Genomic DNA, 17,113 nt, shown 5'->3' on the forward strand with positions numbered 1-17,113 from the left:
CTCCATTCAGCTGGGACTCCGAAAGGTTTTATCCACTTGGCTGTCAAGGAAAACACTGGGCAGCAGCCATGACTGGCTCCCAGAAAGCCCAACTGACAAGAACTAGCTGCGACTGTACATACAACAGGGGTGGCACGTGTGACCTCATCTTCCAATGTTCCTTGTCCATGTTCCAAGGAGCCACTTCCCTCTCAGCCCGGAATCAGAGGCTCGGGGCAGGCCTGACGGTGCTGAGGCTGCTAAATGTAGTGTCACAAGTCTTATTTCTGAGGCCGACTGAGTCTCCGGAGTTTCTTGAGTTGACTGAGCAGTTCGGAGATAAAAGGCTGAGGAGAAATGGGTGAGATTAAGGCATGGAGTCACACCCACCACCATATGTCCTCCCTAGTATCTCCCTTACCCCAGCTCCTAGAGCAGTGGTTCTCAACCTTCCTAATGCCGCGACCCTTTAATACAGTTCCTCATGTTGTGGTGACCCCCAACCATAACATTATTTTCGTTGCTACTTCATAACTATAATTTTGCTACTGTTACGAATCATAATGTAAATATCTGATATTCAGGATGTATTTTCATTGTTACAAATTGAACATAATTAAAGCATAGTGATTAGTCACAAAAACAATATGTAATTATATATGTGTTTTCTGATGGTCTTGGGCGACCCCTGTGAAAGGGTCATTCGACCCCCAAAGGGGTCGCGACCCACAGGTTGAGAACCGCTGTCCTAGAGCCAGGGAAGGGGGGAACGACGCAGGCCCAAGCTTTCCTTTCGTTAGTTTCCTCCCCACTGGGCCTCCTCTTACCCCCACAACAGCAAAGCGTCCTTACCTCTGTGGGGCTGGGACAGTCTCGGAGAAGAGCCTGGGTAGAAGAGAGCAGACAGTGGGTCCCTGAGCCACCGCACTTTCCCACAAGCCCCCACTCAGTCTTCCAGGAATTCCCTCTGATGTGGTTCTCCCAGGCCACCCAAGGAGGCAGAGCCTGGGTTCCTAGCTTCCCCTTAGTCCAAGCCCAGCTTCCAACCCCAACCCCTGGCCCCAGGGCCCAGCCCCCATTCTACCTCCAAATGAGTTTTCTGCTCCTCTGTGGATAGTTCCATGAGGGCTTCCAGGTCAATCTCCAGCTCAGAAGGGGTTGGTTGATCCTGTTTGGGAATCACATGGGGCTCAGAGAGGCCTGGCCAGCTAGTGCTGGAGTGAAAGTTACTGTCAGGGGCTCACCCATCCCCCACTCTATTTTCTTTTTTTTTTTTTTAAATATATTTTATTGATTTTTTACAGAGAGGAAGGGAGAGAGATAGAGAGTCAGAAACATCGATGAGAGAGAAACATCGATCAGCTGCCTCCTGCACATCCCCCACTGGAGAAGTGCCCGCAACCCAGATACATGCCCTTGACCGGAATCGAACCCGGGACCCTTCAGTCCGCAGGCCGACGCTCTATCCACTAAGCCAAACCGGTTTCGGCCCCCCACTCTATTTTCCATGTTCAGTTCCTCTCGTCTTATTCAAACCATGCATTCATCCTTCCATAACAGTTACTGGGCACCTACTGTGATCTATCGGAACAGCCCTAAAAGTCTTTAAAAAGAGTGTCTGTTTTAATTTCAAAAGTTTTACATATATTGTTGGTAGAGATGTAAATGGTACAGCTGCTTTGGAGAAGTTTGGTCGTTCCTTAAAATGTTAAATATATATTTATCATCTGGCCCAGTAATTCCACTCCTAGGTCTATTCCCAAAAGAAAGGAAAACATATGTCCACACAAAAACTTTGCACATGAACGTTCATAGCAGCACCATTTATACTAGCCAAAAAGTCTAAAACAACCCAAATGCCCATCAACTGATGAATGGATAAATGAAATATGATGTAGCCCTGCAATGTTACTCATCAATAAAAGGAACAAAGCACTGATTCATGCTACAACATGGATGAACCTTGAAAACATTGTTAGTGAAAGAAACCAGTTATAAAGGGCTACATATTATATGATTCAATTTGTATGAAATGTCCAGAATAGATAAATCTATGGAGACATAAAGTAGATTAGTGGTTTCTTAGGGGTGGGAATGGTGGCGGTAGGGAATGAGGTATGATTGCTAATGGGTTCAGGGTTTCTTTGGGGGGTGATGAAATGGCCTAAAATTAGATTGTGGTGGTTGCACAACCATTTGAAGATATTTAAAATATGAAATTTCCCATTTTGAGTGGTGAATTATATGGTATGTGAAATAAAGCTATCTTTAAAAGTTATTACAGTCGCCCTAGCCGGTTTGGCTCAATGGATAGAGAGTCAGCCTGCAGACTGAAAGGTCCTAGATTCGATTCTGGCCAAGGGCACATGCCAGGGTTGCAGGCTTGATTTCCAGTAGGGGGCGTGCAATCAATAATTCTCTCTCTCATCATGCTTCTATCTCTCTCTCTCCCTCTCCCTTCCTCTCTAAAATCAATAAAGATATTTTTTAAGTTATGGTCATTGAAAAAAATTTAACTACAGAAGTTATAAAATTAAAGATGAAAGAAGCTCAAGAGAATAAGAAGACAAGCCACAGATTGGGAGAAAATATTTGCAAGAGATATATCTGATAAAAAACTGTTACCCAAAATATACAAAGAACTCTTGAAACTCATAAATAAGAAAAGGACAATTTAAAATGGGCAAAAGATCTGACCAGATGCCCCACCAAAGAAGATACGCAAATAACAGCTGAGAAGATACTCAGTAACACATGTCATTAGGGAATTGCAAATTAAACTGACAATTAGATACCACTGGGCACCCATTAAAATGGCAAGAAATCTGAAACACTGACAACACCAAATGCTGGTGAGGATGCAGAGCAATGGGAACTCTCACTCATTGCTGGTGGGAATACAAAGGGGTACAGTCACTTTGGAAGACAGCCTGTTTCTTACAGAACTGAACACAGTCTTACCATACAATCCAGCAATTGTGATCCTTGGTATTTACCCAAATGACTTGAAAACATTTCCACACAAAAACCTGCACACAAATATTTATAGGAACTTCATTCAGAATTGCCAAAACTTGGATGTGACAAAGATGTCCTTCCTTAGGTAAAAGGATAATAAACCGTGGTACATCCAGCCAATGGAATATTTCTCAGCATTAAAACAAAAGGAGCTGTCAAGCCATGAAAAGACACGGAGGAACCTTAAGTGCATATAACTAAGTGAACGAAGCCAATCTAAAAAGTCTACATATTGTATAATTCTAACTATATGATATTTTAGAAAAGGCAGAACTATAGAAACAGTGAAAAGATCAATGGTTGCCAGGAGTTGCGGGGAGGCTGGGATGAATAGGTGATACACAGAGAGTGTTCAGGGCAGTGAAACTATTCTGTATGATATTATAATAGTGGATACATGTCAATATACATGTGTCAAAACCATAGAATGTATAACACCAAGCGTGAATCCTAATATAAAATATGGACTTTGGGTGATTACGATGTGCTGGTATAAATTCATCAGCTATAACAAGTGCACTGCTCTGGTGGGAGACCTTGATAGTAAGGGAGACTGTGTACTATGTGTGGGAACGGGAATAATGGAACTCTGTACATTCTGCTCACTTCTGCTGTGAACCTAAAACTGCTCTAAAAACCAAAGTCTATTTTTAAAAAAGATGTGAGCTCAAGGGCCAAGATTTAATAAACTTAGTAATTTTTGCTGCATCACCAAGGACTTCCGTAAGTGGCAGTGGTGTGGTGGTGAAGAACATGATTACTGGTACAGGCTGGTGTCACTTTTCTTTTTAATGGATTGAGGTGACGCGGGTTAATAAAGTTAAATAGATTTCAGGTGTACAATTCTACAATCTGTATATTGTATTGTGTGTTCACCACCCCAAGTCAGGTCTCCTTCCATCACCATTTATCCCCCCGTCACCCTCTTCTACACCCTCCCATCCCTTTTCCCTCTGGTAATCTCCATACTGTTGTCTGTGTCTATGAGGCTTCTTTTCTTTTTTTCTTAATCTCTTCACCTTTTTCACCCAGCCTGCCAGCCCCCCTCCCCTCTGACATCTGTCAGTCTGTTCTCTATATCTATGAGTCTATTTCTATTTTGTTTTTTAATTTTGTTCATTAGACTCCACATATAAGTGAACTCATATGGTACTTGACTTTCTCTGACAGGCTCATTTCACTTAGCATAATACTCTCCAGAGCTATCCATGCTATTGCAAAAGGTAAGATTTCCTTCTTTTTATGGCCGAGTAGTATTCCATTGTGTAAATACACCACAGCTTCCTTATCCACTCATCTACTAATGGACACTTGGGCTGCTTCCAGATCTTGGCTATTGTAAATAACACTGCAACGAGCATAGGGGTGCGTGGTGTCACTTAATTGATTCATTCTAAGAGTCATCATTGCTTTTGCACCATCAGTACAAGTGTCCACATAGTGAAAAAGGCAAACAACATCTTAGTATTATTGTGAAAATAATCACAGGCCCCCTGAAATGGTCTTGGGAACCCCTGGAGTCACCAGAACACATTTCAAGAACTGCTGCCTTACCCATTTTTCTATTAGCTTGTTCAGTTTTTTCTTACTGATTAAAAAAAAAAAAACAAGATTAGCCCTAGCATTCCACATATGATAGAAATACCATTTGTCCAGAAGGGTTTGGGGAAATAGGTGTATGTGTTTAAATAGTTAAATCTAATGATCTTTTCCAGTTTAGGTTTTGCTTCCTTTTTATGTTATGCTTAACAAGTTCTTTCCATACTGATTTGGATAGTTTATATTCGCCTTTCCAAACCTCACCTTTTTCATTTGGTTATTAATCCTTTGGGATAATAATAAATATGTGTCAATTGGCTACTATTAACCTGGCGCTGTGAACTTGGGAAACTCAGTGAACAAAACAAAGAACCTGCCCGCAAAGAGCTTACAAGTAGGGTGAAAGGGCTATCTTAGAATCTGGCATTGTTTTCATAGACATGATAGGAACAGATGTACTAAGTAATCAAGTTGTGTAATTTAACTAAAGGTAGAGGACATTGGAGCAACTTTTTGGACTATGGAAATGTCCCATATCTTGACTGGGGTACTGGATACCTTATAGCAAAGTACATTCACATGGAGACTTCAAACGGGCCAATTTTATTCTATAATTGATTTTAAAAAAATACCTTTTATTGATTTCAGAGACAAATTAACAGTTTTGGTCCTTCCATTCCTTTTTCAAAACAAACAGTGCTAGGCATCTAAGATAGCTCTTTCATCCTAAGCTCCAGACTTCCCCTTTGCTTCCTTGGTTTCTAGCTCATCTGATTCAGCATTCACTCATTTAATGCATATTTATTGAGAGAATGCTGTACACCAAGCATTGTGATGAATATTGGGGTTATAATAGCAAGACAGACAGACATGATGATCCTGCCCTTGAAAAGCTTATAGTCTCCTGAGGGATACAGACATATGAAAAAGCAGTTGCACTAGGGTGGTAAGCACGCTGATGAGATACTTGGGGAGAATATGGAAGGGGAACCGAACCAAGCCTGGGGTTTAGGAAGGCTTTCTGGAAGGAAGTGACCTCTAATCCGAGACCAGAAGGCTGGTAGGAGTTAGCCAGATATTTAACTTCTGGTCATGATGGAGTAGCAGGGACCAGATTTATTCTCCCAACATAAGTGCTAGAACACTAGACAAAAATATATGAACAGTGTTTTCAGATATTAGACAAGAATGCCTGCGAGAGAAGGGAAATGAAAAAGGTAAACTCCATACTTGCCCTGAATTGCTTTCTAGAGGCCATTTCCAGACAAGAGAGCAGAGAGAGAGAATCCAAGCAGAGCACAGTGGTCTTGCTACGTTGACATGACAGAGATCAGAATTCAGGGTTGAGGTGACTGGAATCTGCTGGACAAAGTTCTGAAGAGGAGGGAGTTAGAAAGAAAATAACCTTCAGAAATCTGCATAAGGGGTCTCTTAAGTCTGCTGAACACAAGTGCACATGCCTAGGGTAAAACTTCATGAAGCCAGGCACCATGAGATTCCGAAAGCACAGAGTGAACAGTTCCCAGACCTCACAGAGGTGTGGAGACAAGTCAAAGTCCACCCAGCCAGAGCGACAGTCAGCACTGATCATGCAGGGATTCAGCAGAGACCTCTGAGGGGCCATGCTTCACTACGGGGGTAAATTATTCTCTAGATTAAAGGCGACTCTAGACTAATGCTAACAGAGCTTAAAAACAAGCCTCGGCAGAACCTCAAGTAACCAAACTACCTACTAAGATAAAGCCCAACATTCTTAAAGGAAGAAAAAAAAAATCCAGTTACTCAACAACATAAAATTTACAATACAATTCAGTATCCAGATAGATAGTCATGCCAAGAAGCAGAAAATGTTCCCTATAAACTAGAAGGAAGATCAATTAATAGAATCAGACCCACAAATGACAGAGATGATGGAATTAGACAAGGAAAACATGAACACAGTAATGATGAAAATAAAAGATATGAGAAAGAACCAAACATCTAGAGATGAAAAATACAATATTTTAAATGAAAAATTTACTGGATGGAAATAACAGCATACTTGCAGAAAAAAGGATCAGATGAACTGGAAGATATAGCAAAAGAAACTGGTCAAAATGAAGTACAGAAAGAAAAAAACCTGGGCAGTGGGAGAAAAGAAACAGAACAGCTTTGGTGACCTGTGGGATAATATCAAGTGGTCTAGCATACATGTAATTTGAAATCCCAGAAGTTGGGGGGGGTGAGATTATCCTATCTAATAAAGAGATAATAAGCAAATTAACCCTCACACACTCACAAGATGGCTGCCTATGACCAAGCTGCAGGGGGTTAGTGAGGGACGACCAAACGACTGAACAAGCAGGCTGCGTGGGGCGACTAGGCTGGCGGGAGGGCTGTGAGGGGTGACCAGGCTGGCCAGGGGGGCAGTTGAGGGCAACCAGGCCAGCAGGGGGGGCAGTTTGGGGTGACCAGACTGGCAGAGGGGGCAGTAAGAGGCGACCAGGCCGGCAGGGGGGTGGGGGGACAGTTAGGGGCAACCAGACCAGCAGAGGGGTGCAGTTGGGGGCGACCAGGCTGGCAGAGGGGGCAGTTGGGGGTGACCAGACTGGCAGAGGGGGCAGTAAGAAGCGACCAGACCGGCAGGGGGGTGGGGGGACAGTTAGGGGCAACCAGACCAGCAGGGGGGTGCAGTTGGGGGTGACCAGGCCAGCAGAGGGGGGCAGTTGGGGGCAACCAGGCCAGCAGGGGGGGCAGTAAGGGGTGACCAGGCCAATGGGGGGGAAGTAAGGAGTGACCAGGTCAGTAGGGAGGGGGCAGTTGGGGGCAACCTGGCCAGTAGCAGGGGGCAGTTAGGGGCGATCAGGCTGGCATGCAGAGGCAGTGAGGGGCGATCAGGCCAGCAGGGGGGCGCAGATAGGGATGACCAGGCAGGCAGGCAGGTGGGTGATTAGGAGATAGCGGTCCAGGATTATGAGAGGGATGTCCCCCAAGGGGTCCCAGATTGGAGAGGTTGCAGGCTGGGCTGAGGGCACACCCTCCCATGCACGAATTTCATGCACCGGGCCTCTAGTTATATAGAATATAATAAAGATATATTCTAGTGATTAGAATTCTGCCTCTAAAAAAGTATTAGTGCAGCAAAAAAAACCAAACAAACACATATTTTTATTCTCTCCTGAGGATATGTTTATTGATTTGAGAAAGGAAGAGAGATAGAGACAGAAAGAGAGAGAGAGAGAGAAAGAGATTGATTGCCTCCTTTATACACCTGGACCAGGAATGGAATACACAACTTCTTGTGTATTCAACCAACTGAGCCACCAAAAAATGTTGTATGACTTATGATGTTATATTAAATATAAGGAACATATATTACCCAGAGTCAGATTGCTCCTGCCGTCTGGAGTTGAGAAATGGGCTCCTATCATAATCCATATTTTTTCCCTCCAGTTTTTTTTTAATTCTCAGAAAATGAGCAGATATATCAAACAACTCCTGCTGAGATGAACAAGTGCGGTAAGCTTGTGACTCTTTATTACATGTGGCAGTGTCCTGCCAGATGCTGCCAGACACGGCCCCTTTCTCAGCTCCACTCCCTACTCAGGCCCCTTACTCCTGATCCCTCTGCCCTGGGACCAGCCACGGAGTAAGGTTCAGAGATGAACTAACAATGTCTGTTTTCACAAATTCATTGGCAATACTTTTTTAAATTTGGAAGGTTAACAGACTGTTTCTTAAAATCTCACCACACTAAAAGAGCTGCATCAAAATGCTAGCTGCCAGCAGGAAAAGATCGTGTCATGAAATCCATAGGAAAGGAATGTTTCAAAATCTGGAGTGATCAACAGTGTCTCCCCTGCTGCTGTGTGCATTGGATTTAGCTCAAGGCAATGATTGGTGACCTTGCCAAGAGCTCTCCATAGAATTGGGGGAACAGAAGCCAGATTTTGATGGTTTGAATGGTGATAGGAAGGGGAAAGGTAAGTAAAGGATGTGAGTATGGACAAATCCTTTAAGTAATCTTATTGTAAAGGAGACATGAACTATGGGATGGTAATTAGAGTGGGGCCCGTTGATGAACGAGAGTGTTTTTAAAACAGGAGAAACTTATGGGTGTTTAAGCCCCTGCTTAGTGGCCAAATCCACACTCTCCCTCGGGACCACAGGAGTGCTAGCACCCCAAATCTGTCTGGGTTGAATCCAGACTTGCTTCCTCTGAAGACCCCAAAGCAGGCTGTACACCCCGTGAGAAGAGGTGGGGCCCTTCATCAAAGGAAGGTTGGGTCCCATTAAAAAAACTAAACAAGTAGTGATGCATCCCTGGAAGCATTTCCAGTTGTGCCATTTAAGGGGGACATGTAAGGGAGAGCCCTGGTGGGTGGCGAGGGGCCCTGTGAAGTTAGAACTGGGGTCGGGTAAGTCTGGAGGCTCTATTGCTTCCATCTCTGCCCAAGGTGATCAGCCACTTGGGGCTTCCCCAGTCACCTGGCTGCTTCCGGATGAAAAGAGCAGGGATTAGGAGAGGAACTGCCACCTGCACCTTTGGACAATAACCATGGCAACTGCAGGCCAGGTATTTTATTTCAGTCATTGCCTGGGAGCGGTCCTCCTACATGTCCTATTGGAAATGTTATAAGCTCGTTATTGTACAGCTCCCTCCCCCCCCCCCCCCCCCGCCCGTCCCCTTAATCTTGCAAAACAAGTTTTGTCTAGTGTCTCTCTTTGATGCCCCGAAGGACTTGCCCTGCGGTGTCTGAAATATGAGACTTTTCATGCAAGTTCACAACAATCTGAAATTGAAACTGATCCAGAGAGAGAGGGTGCTGGCAGTAGTGACGGGCAGGGGAGGTGTTCTGCAAGGTCAGAGCAGACTCAGGCCAAGAAAGTTTGCCTCTCCCGCTCCCGGCGTCAGGACATCTGCCACCTACCCCAGGATGCAGCAGGGAACAAGGTCAACACCTGGACCAAGCAGACACAGGACCCAGGGAGCCTCACAAGGCAGCTTGGGCCAGATGGACGACTCCTCCCCACCCAACCACGGAGCTGCTGGCACAGCCCTTTCCTGGAAGAATCACAGGCCCTTGTTTCCCACAAGAGACAGAGAGAAAGAGAGAGAGAGAGAGAGAGAAAGGACCTGAGTCAAGAAAGAGGAGAAATAAGGACCATGGTATGAGGACAAGTGAGACTTCTAGTTTCTGGCTTGGTGCAGTGGCTCTCCGCCAGCTACATGCTAGAGTCAACTGTGGAGCTTATAAAAAAGACCAGTGCCCGGGCCTCACCCTAGTAGATTCTAATTAAATTCAGTTGAGGTGCAGCCAGGGCACTGGTTTTTTTCCTGAAGTACTTCAGGTGTATGGAGAACCACTAGATGCGCAAGTAAGTGCTCAGGCTCTGCAGCCCTGAGTACCGTAGCTTCCTAGCTACTCAACATCGCTAAGCTTCCATGTCCTCCAGGGGGAAACAGTAGCTACCTAATGGAGTCGGGCAGGTGCCGAATGAAATAACGCACATCAAATGCTGGCCCTGTGCCCAGCAGGTGCTTAAGTGCTCAAAATGTTTTCTTGTTAAAGCAGCAGTCGCTACTCATTAGGATCCCAACGTGGAGATAGCTAAGTGCTTCCCACAACAAGGGGCCAAGACCCATCCTTTGGCCCGGGGGGGACTGAGGGTAGTCAGTGACCAGCTGCTGGCGTTCGTGCTGGCTGCTCGGATGTTCTGGTCCCGTTCTATTCATGCTGAAATGATGAAAATGTTCTATATCTGTGCTGACAGTATGAAGCCACTAGCCACATGGGGCTAATGGGTAGTGAGACCGAGAAACTGAACTTTTAATATTATTTAATTTTCATTAATTTGAAGTTAAGTAGCGACACATGGCTGATATCTACAGTACTGGACAATGTAGCTCTAGACGTGTATGTATGTTGAGGATAAGAATAAAAAAAAGACATAAAAGAAAAAAATAGCCCTTCTATTATCTCGCTTGAGCACCAAAACGTCCTAAAAGGAGATATTGACAGGCATTTACAGTCCTGTTTTATAGATGAGGAAACCAAGTCCCAGAGATGGTAAAAGACATGCCCTGGACTATGAAGAGAGTTAGAGGCAGAGCCCAGACCAGAGGGGCCAGATTTCTGGGCTGCAAACTCACGCTTCGCCTGTTGGGAAAAGCGTTCTCTCCATGGGAGCATCTCACATCCACCCTCCAGCTCCTCCTGAGGTTTCAGAGCAGACCTTTTCTCAGCTCCCTGGCCAGGCTGCAAGCTCCCCACCTTCCCCACCCTCCCCCACGCTACCCACCTGGAAGAGCTCCTGAACCTTCGCATCCACCCACTGCTCCATGTCCAGCCAGCGCTGGAGGTGCCCCCGGTCATACTTCACCGTCAGCCGGCTCGGTCTCCGGGACCTGGGCGCCTTGGACGGGTCGGGGTGGGACTTTGACTCTGAGTCTGTGGATGACGTCCTCCTCTTCCCAGAAGCCCACTGGACCTTCTTACTTGAGTTCTCCCTGTCAGGGTTGGGAGAGGTGCAGGAATCAGGGTTTGAAGACAGCATGGAAGGAATGGCCTGGGCAAGGAGCTGGGATAAACCAGTCAGAGCTAGGTTGCCAGGGAAGTGAGAAAACCGAAAACAGGAGAGACCAGCAGGGAAGAAAGGTGGGAGGGGCAGGGGTCAAAGATCAACAACAGGTACTGGAAATGCCAGACTCCTGGCTCCTGGCTGCCAGTGAATGGCACTCCTGAGCTGAGCTGTGCCCTAGCTTTCCTTTTTAGCAGGTGCAGAGGCTCAGTGTGACATAAACTGCAAATGAGCAAAGGTCAAGAGGGCGCCATGCCCCGGGAGGAGGAAGGGCCCTTGCTTGGGTCCTGAGGGGGTGGGCTGTGATCTGTGCTCTGTGGCCAGCTCTGGAACGGGACCAGAGTCACACTCATCTGAGAACCTGCTGCACTCCGCCGCCTGGGACTAGATCTACCTGCCGCCGGAGGGAGCCTGCAGGAGCTCCTGCTCAGAGGATGGCGCTGCAGGGATAGTCAGGGGGTGGTTATCTGTGGCCCTCATGGAGCCAGTGCCCTCTTGTGTGTGGGTGTGTCTGCCTGGGAGCTAGCTGCCTTTAGGAATATGTGAGGGAAGGGGCGCTCCTGTGTGAGCCGGCGGGCCCTGTGTGCTCGCAAAGGCAAATTGATCAAGCTTGTCTCCAATTCCCTTTTTCCAGAGGCAACTGCTTAGGAAGCCATGTTTACCATCACATGCCCCCCCCCGCCGACTCATGTCCTTCCCGACAGAGGAAACCTGCAGGCTAACTTTTACCCAGCTTCTACACATGCTTGCATTCAAAAGGAATGGTATTCTCGTTTGTTTAGTCCCTTGTAACAAAAACACCTAAACTTTTTAGACAAGTTACAGAACACTAATTTTTTAAAATTGGTTTTTAGAGAGAAAGGAAGGGAGAGAGAGAAAAACATTGATTTGTTGTTCCACTTACGAATTTATTGGTTGATTCTTGTACGTGCCCTGACCAGGGATCACACCCACAACCTTGGGGTATCAGGACGATGCTCCAACCAGCTGAGCTACACAGCCAGAGTTAAGTTCTTTTTTTTTTTTTTTTTAATGAAAAGCTCAGAAGGACAAACAAATGAAAGTGAAACTTTCTCTTCTTTCTCCAACTCCTCTCCCCAGAGGCAACTGCCATCAACAGCTTGTCTTTAGTTCTCCTGTGATCACCATTATCCTTTTATGCAACACCATAAATGTGTCCGTTTTAGACAGTATCTCTTATCTCCTTAATCTGAAGGATGAGAAATTAACTCCCTCACACTAACTCCATCTCCTTTACTTTCCACATTCCAATTTTTATTTATATATCACTTTTGAGGTCTGGTAGCAGTTGCCTTTCTGTTTCCCATGTATGGACTTCAACCATTATACTGTAGACGGACTCCTAAAAGACAGCTGTAGACAGAGGCCAACCGATGAGTCTAGGTCCAACTTTAGGCCCTGGAAAAGCCAGGCGTTGAAGGAAGACTGACAGATCTCAGTTCCAACTCAACTTTGCCTCACAAGCTTGTTAAGTCTGTTCACTCATCTGCAAAATGGGGTTCAGGGGAGGATTACATGAGATGATAGATATAAACATTTAGCATGGTGTCCAAAAGAGTCCCTTCTTAATAAACATCCATTCCCTTCCTTTCTCCCCCTTCCCATTCTCCCTGCCTTCCTGGTGAGGCTCTGTATCAGAAAGGCTGGCCCTGGGACTTCTCAGTGACTTCCCTCCGGGGCCTCTTTGGAAGAGGGTGGAAATTAGCAAGGATAGGGAGGCCTCTAAAATGCATCCTGTAGACTCTCCTGTTACTTTGACACTCTGTGATGGGCAGTCATTATTGTGATAGTCCCCTCTCTCTGCTGCTTCCTGTCTTCTGAAGGATCTGAGGGCCCTTTCAGGAAAAGGAAGCAGATCAGAGGAGTCAGTGGGTTTTGTTCATTCATCGCCTCATTCACTTAACAAAGACTTTATGAGCTCCGCTAGCAGGCCAGTATTAGGCTCAGCACCAGGATGGGTGATCCAAAAGAGACACAGTTCCTGCCTTTATAGAACTCTCCATCTAATATAAAAATAAGCAAACATTAATCAGCTAATAAATATAAAATGGCAACTGTATTTAGTGATCTAAAGAAAAAAGTGCCATAAGGTGTCATGTAGTGAGTAATAACATTTGAACTGAATGCTGAAGGATGAGTTGGTGTGAACTAGGCACAAGGGCCAGGAGGAGTGGCCCTGGCAGAAGGCAGACCATATGCAAAGCCTCTGTGACACAAAGGAGATGATGAATACAAAGAACAGAGAGTCCAAGGGATTGGAACCGAAAGGAGGGGGCCATGAGCAGAAGGTGTGAAAGTGTCTACACAGGGCCCGGTGAATCGTGTTAAGGAGTTTTATCTCTATTCTAAGAGCCTTGGGAATCACTGCAAAATCTTAAGCAATGGTGGTTGGGCAGACTGACATAATCAGATTTAAATTTCTAAAAGATCACTCTGGCCATTGAATAGAGAGAGGGTCAGAGGGTGCAGAAGGGCTGGAGGAGGCAGTTAAGAGGCCATCGCTTAGGGCTTGACTAGGGGAGGTAGTGTTGCTGATAGTAAGAAGTGGAGAGATAGGAGAGGTATTTAGACCTTTAACAGAACTTTAATTGAGAATATAAATATGCAAACTTCATGGCTGCCTACATAGAGACATAGACAGGTTCATGCATGGAGCCTCTCTGAGCCTGTTTCCTAATTTGTAAACTGGAGGTTGGTGGGATTCTGCATCAGCAAACAGTGTGGACCTGGTAAAACTCGAGGGCACACGAATGAGTTATTCCCATCCTATATAATAAAAGCCTAATATGCAAATTGTCCCCTTAGGCAGTCATTTGACTGAGAGTTCCACTGGGAGACCGGGAGTTCGACCGCTTGCTATGACATGTGCTGACCACCTGGGGGCGGCACGGAACATGGCAGGCATTGGCGATGCAGTGCCAGCATGGGCAACAGTGGAGGTGCTGCCAGCCCCGATGGGGCCCCGATGAGAGCGGGACCTCGGCGGGATGGTGGAGTAGGTGAGTGGGCGGCACCAGGCCAAGGCAGGTGCAAGCGGGGGCACAATCACCCCGCAGATTGCCCCGCAGATGGCGACCAGCATTGGCAGGAGGTGGCAGGAGGCAGGGCCGCAGCTGGCTTCCAGGCGCTGAGGGAGCTGGGTGGGGTGGGAGGGCCCCCCAACTGGGGAGGCCTCCAGCCCCAACCAATCACCCCGCAAGTGGGATGGTGGAGCAGGTGAGGGGGCGGTGCCAGGCCAAGGCGGGGGTGCCAGGCAGGGCTGTGAGGCTGGGGGTGCGAGCTGGGGCCCAATCTCCGCAGGCCACCCCGAGGGACCCCACCTGTGCACAAATTCGTGCACCTGGCCTCTAGTTATTAATAATGTGAGGCTCCTTAAGGTATTCTCCAATGATACATCTGATAAGGGGTTAATATCCAAAATTTATAAAGAACCTAAACAACTCAAAACTAAAAACAAACAATCCAATGAAAAAGTGGACAGAGGATCTGAATAGACACTTCTCCAAAGAGGGCATACAGATGGCCAATAGACATATGAAAAGATGCTCAAAATCACTAATCGTCAGAGAAAGGCAAATTAAAACCACAATGAGATATCACCTCACACCTGTCAGAATGGCTATCATTAATAAACCCACAAAGAAAGTGGTGAAAGTAGTGGCATTTGAATGGTGGAAATATGGGGTATTTTTTAATTCTATTCCATTCTATTCCATGTTATTTTTTTTTTCAAATGCTGAAAGCAAGTCACTTTGTTTTTCAAGACTCACTAATGGAGTCCAACCTGTTCTGTTAGAGGCAATTCCATGATCTAGTTACTCAATGCCCTGTTATTAGATGTATGGGATTGCTACCAATTTTTGCCATTCTAGTGCTGCTCTGAACATCCCTGTAACTATTCCTTTGTTTGCATTTCATGATTTTTTCCCCACCTTAAGAGAAGTTCTAGAGGTAGAACTACAAGGACAGAGGATGTGTAAAATTATAGGAGAATTTAATATTTATGGTCATATTAGCTCCCTGAAAAATTGTACCAAATAAACTGTTTATAGTTTGATGTCCTAATATGTTCCGTTAATGAATATGTTAGTTATATACACATTGCTGCATAATAATTATCCCCAAATTTAGTAGCTTAAAACAATGCGCATTTATTATATCACTGTTTCCGGAGGTGGCTTGGCTGGCGCCTCTGGCTTAGGGATGCTCAGAAGGCTGCAAGCCAGGTGCCGGCCAAGGCTGTTGGTCAGAGACATTGTTTCTTGCCTTGTGGACTTCTCTAGAGCAGCGGTCGCCAACCTTCCGCCAGGGGTCCGCGGACCACCGGTTGGCAACCGCTGCTCTAGAGGATACTCACCACATATAGTGGCTTCCACTAGATCCAAGGCACCAGAAGAGGGAGAGGGTGTCAAGCAAGACTGGAAATCACAGTCTTTTCGTAGCCTAATCTAGGAAGTGACACCCCATGACGTTTTGCTTAGCAGAAGCCAGCCACTAGGTCCAGCCACACTCCAGGGGGAGAGATGACACAACAGCAGGTGGGGATTACTGGTGGCCACTTATGGGCTACCCACCACACTGGAATTTGTGCCTGCCCTCAGAGCACAGTGTGGTGGCCTTGTCTTCTGGGGCCTGTGTGAACGCCCCGCAGTGCCTGGTGGAGCAGCTCAGGCTGGAGGCTGGGGTGGAGAGGATCAACAGTACTGCATGCAGAATGCCTGCAAGGATGCTCTGCTGGTCAGTGTTCCAGCTGGCAGCAACCCTTCTGGGAACTCAGATCCTGCACTTTCCTCTGGAGACTAGGAAAGAAGTTCACTGAGGAATGCCTTCAACGCCAAGTGAGTGATGAATGGCTGCCTCCAAGTCTCAAGAAGACATTTTTCTCTAATCAAATGACTTTTAGATATTTCAGACCTTTCCTGTGGCCTGGTACCATAGCCAGAATTCTACAGAAATTGATGAGTTTGTACTCAAATAAAGAATCTGGGGGAGCCCAGCCTGTGTGGCTCAGTGGTTGAGTGTCGACCTATAAACCAGGAGGTTACAATTCAATTCCCAGCCTGGGCATATGCCCGGTTGCAGGTTCAATCCCCAGTGTGGGGCATGCGGGAGGCAGCCAATCGATGATTCTCTCTCATCATTGATGTTTCTATCTCTCTCTCCTTCTCCCTTCCTCTCTGAAATCAATAAAGAAATATATTTTTTTAAAAAAAATGCCAGGAACGGACTGCCAAAAGCCATACGCTGTTCTCTCTGAGAGCTTCCATCTATAGGTCTAAGTCCAGTCAAAGTGAGATTTATTAAGAATAACAAACAAATAAAACTAAAAAAAGAAAAAAACCTTACCACCAAGTATACCAAAATGCACCTCTTTCATAAGTGAATTACTAGTTTCTATACCCAGAATAATTATGTATGTTTTATTTATTGGATGTTCACATGTGAGGAAGGAAAACATTTTTATTAAAAAATTGAATATTTGTAATTTGTTGTTCCTAAGATTTTTTTTCACCATAAGAAAATTTGTTCTTTTCTCATGAACTTACAATATCTTTTTCTGTCGTTGTTAGTCCTTACCCGAGGATATTTTTTCCATTGATTTTTAGAGAGAGTGGAGGGGTAGAGACTGTGAGAGAGAAACATCGATGTGAGAGAAACATTGATTGGTTGCCTCCCGCACACTCCCAGACAAGGGCCGGGGGTCGAGCCTGTAACTGAGGCACATGCCCTTGACCGGAATCAAATCCGTGACCCTTCAGTCCGAAGGTGGATGCTCTAACCACTGAGCGCCCAGCTAGGGCACAATATCTAAATGAAGATAAGCCACTGTAAAATTGGGAGGGGGTAGAAAATAGGCTTTATTAATCAAATTGTTAGATAGGACAAGGGTCTCAGGGTCTGAGCAGTTCTATATGTTATTTCTTCCTAATGTAAAAATGTAGCACAGGATATTTCAGATGCAGCTATCAACAGGATGAGCTGCCAGGAACTCAAC

General features: G+C 45.8%; 1 protein-coding gene and 1 pseudogene across 2 annotated transcripts; one reads left to right on the forward strand and one right to left on the reverse strand.

Annotated features, from left to right (window-relative positions):
- Positions 1–5: 5 nt before the first annotated feature.
- PPP1R14D (protein phosphatase 1 regulatory inhibitor subunit 14D) lies at positions 6–11,753 on the reverse strand. 2 transcript variants are annotated; one of them, XM_036297610.1, is made up of 5 exons: positions 10,819–11,753; positions 5,771–5,910; positions 1,064–1,147; positions 832–864; positions 6–326 (listed from the first exon to the last, which is right to left on the reverse strand). In XM_036297610.1, exons 1-5 carry the CDS (start codon positions 11,071–11,073, stop codon positions 203–205), a joined length of 636 nt encoding a protein of 211 aa, XP_036153503.1. In that variant the 5' UTR covers positions 11,074–11,753; the 3' UTR covers positions 6–202. The 2 variants fall into 2 exon arrangements, with proteins under 2 accessions (XP_036153503.1, XP_036153511.1); XM_036297618.1 differs by lacking the exon at positions 5,771–5,910 and having other exon boundaries at positions 10,819–11,745.
- Positions 11,754–15,679: 3,926 nt separating this feature from the next.
- On the forward strand, positions 15,680–16,397 carry LOC118675141 (annotated as a pseudogene).
- Positions 16,398–17,113: the final 716 nt, after the last annotated feature.

The sequence above is a fragment of the Myotis myotis genome, unplaced genomic scaffold (assembly GCF_014108235.1).
Source record: "Myotis myotis isolate mMyoMyo1 unplaced genomic scaffold, mMyoMyo1.p scaffold_m19_p_1, whole genome shotgun sequence".
Classification (NCBI taxonomy): Eukaryota; Metazoa; Chordata; class Mammalia; order Chiroptera; family Vespertilionidae; genus Myotis; species Myotis myotis.

Coding starts and splice junctions, on each gene's coding strand:
- PPP1R14D (XM_036297610.1), bottom strand. CDS start 11,073: ATGCTGTCTTCAAACCCTGATTCCTGCACCTCTCCCAACCCTGACAGG. Junction 1,148..5,770: donor CCTCTAGAAAGCAATTCAGG/GCAAGTATGGAG, acceptor ATTCCCAAACAG/GATCAACCAACCCCTTCTGA. Junction 327..831: donor ACTGTCCCAGCCCCACAGAG/GTAAGGACGCTT, acceptor ATTTCTCCTCAG/CCTTTTATCTCCGAACTGCT.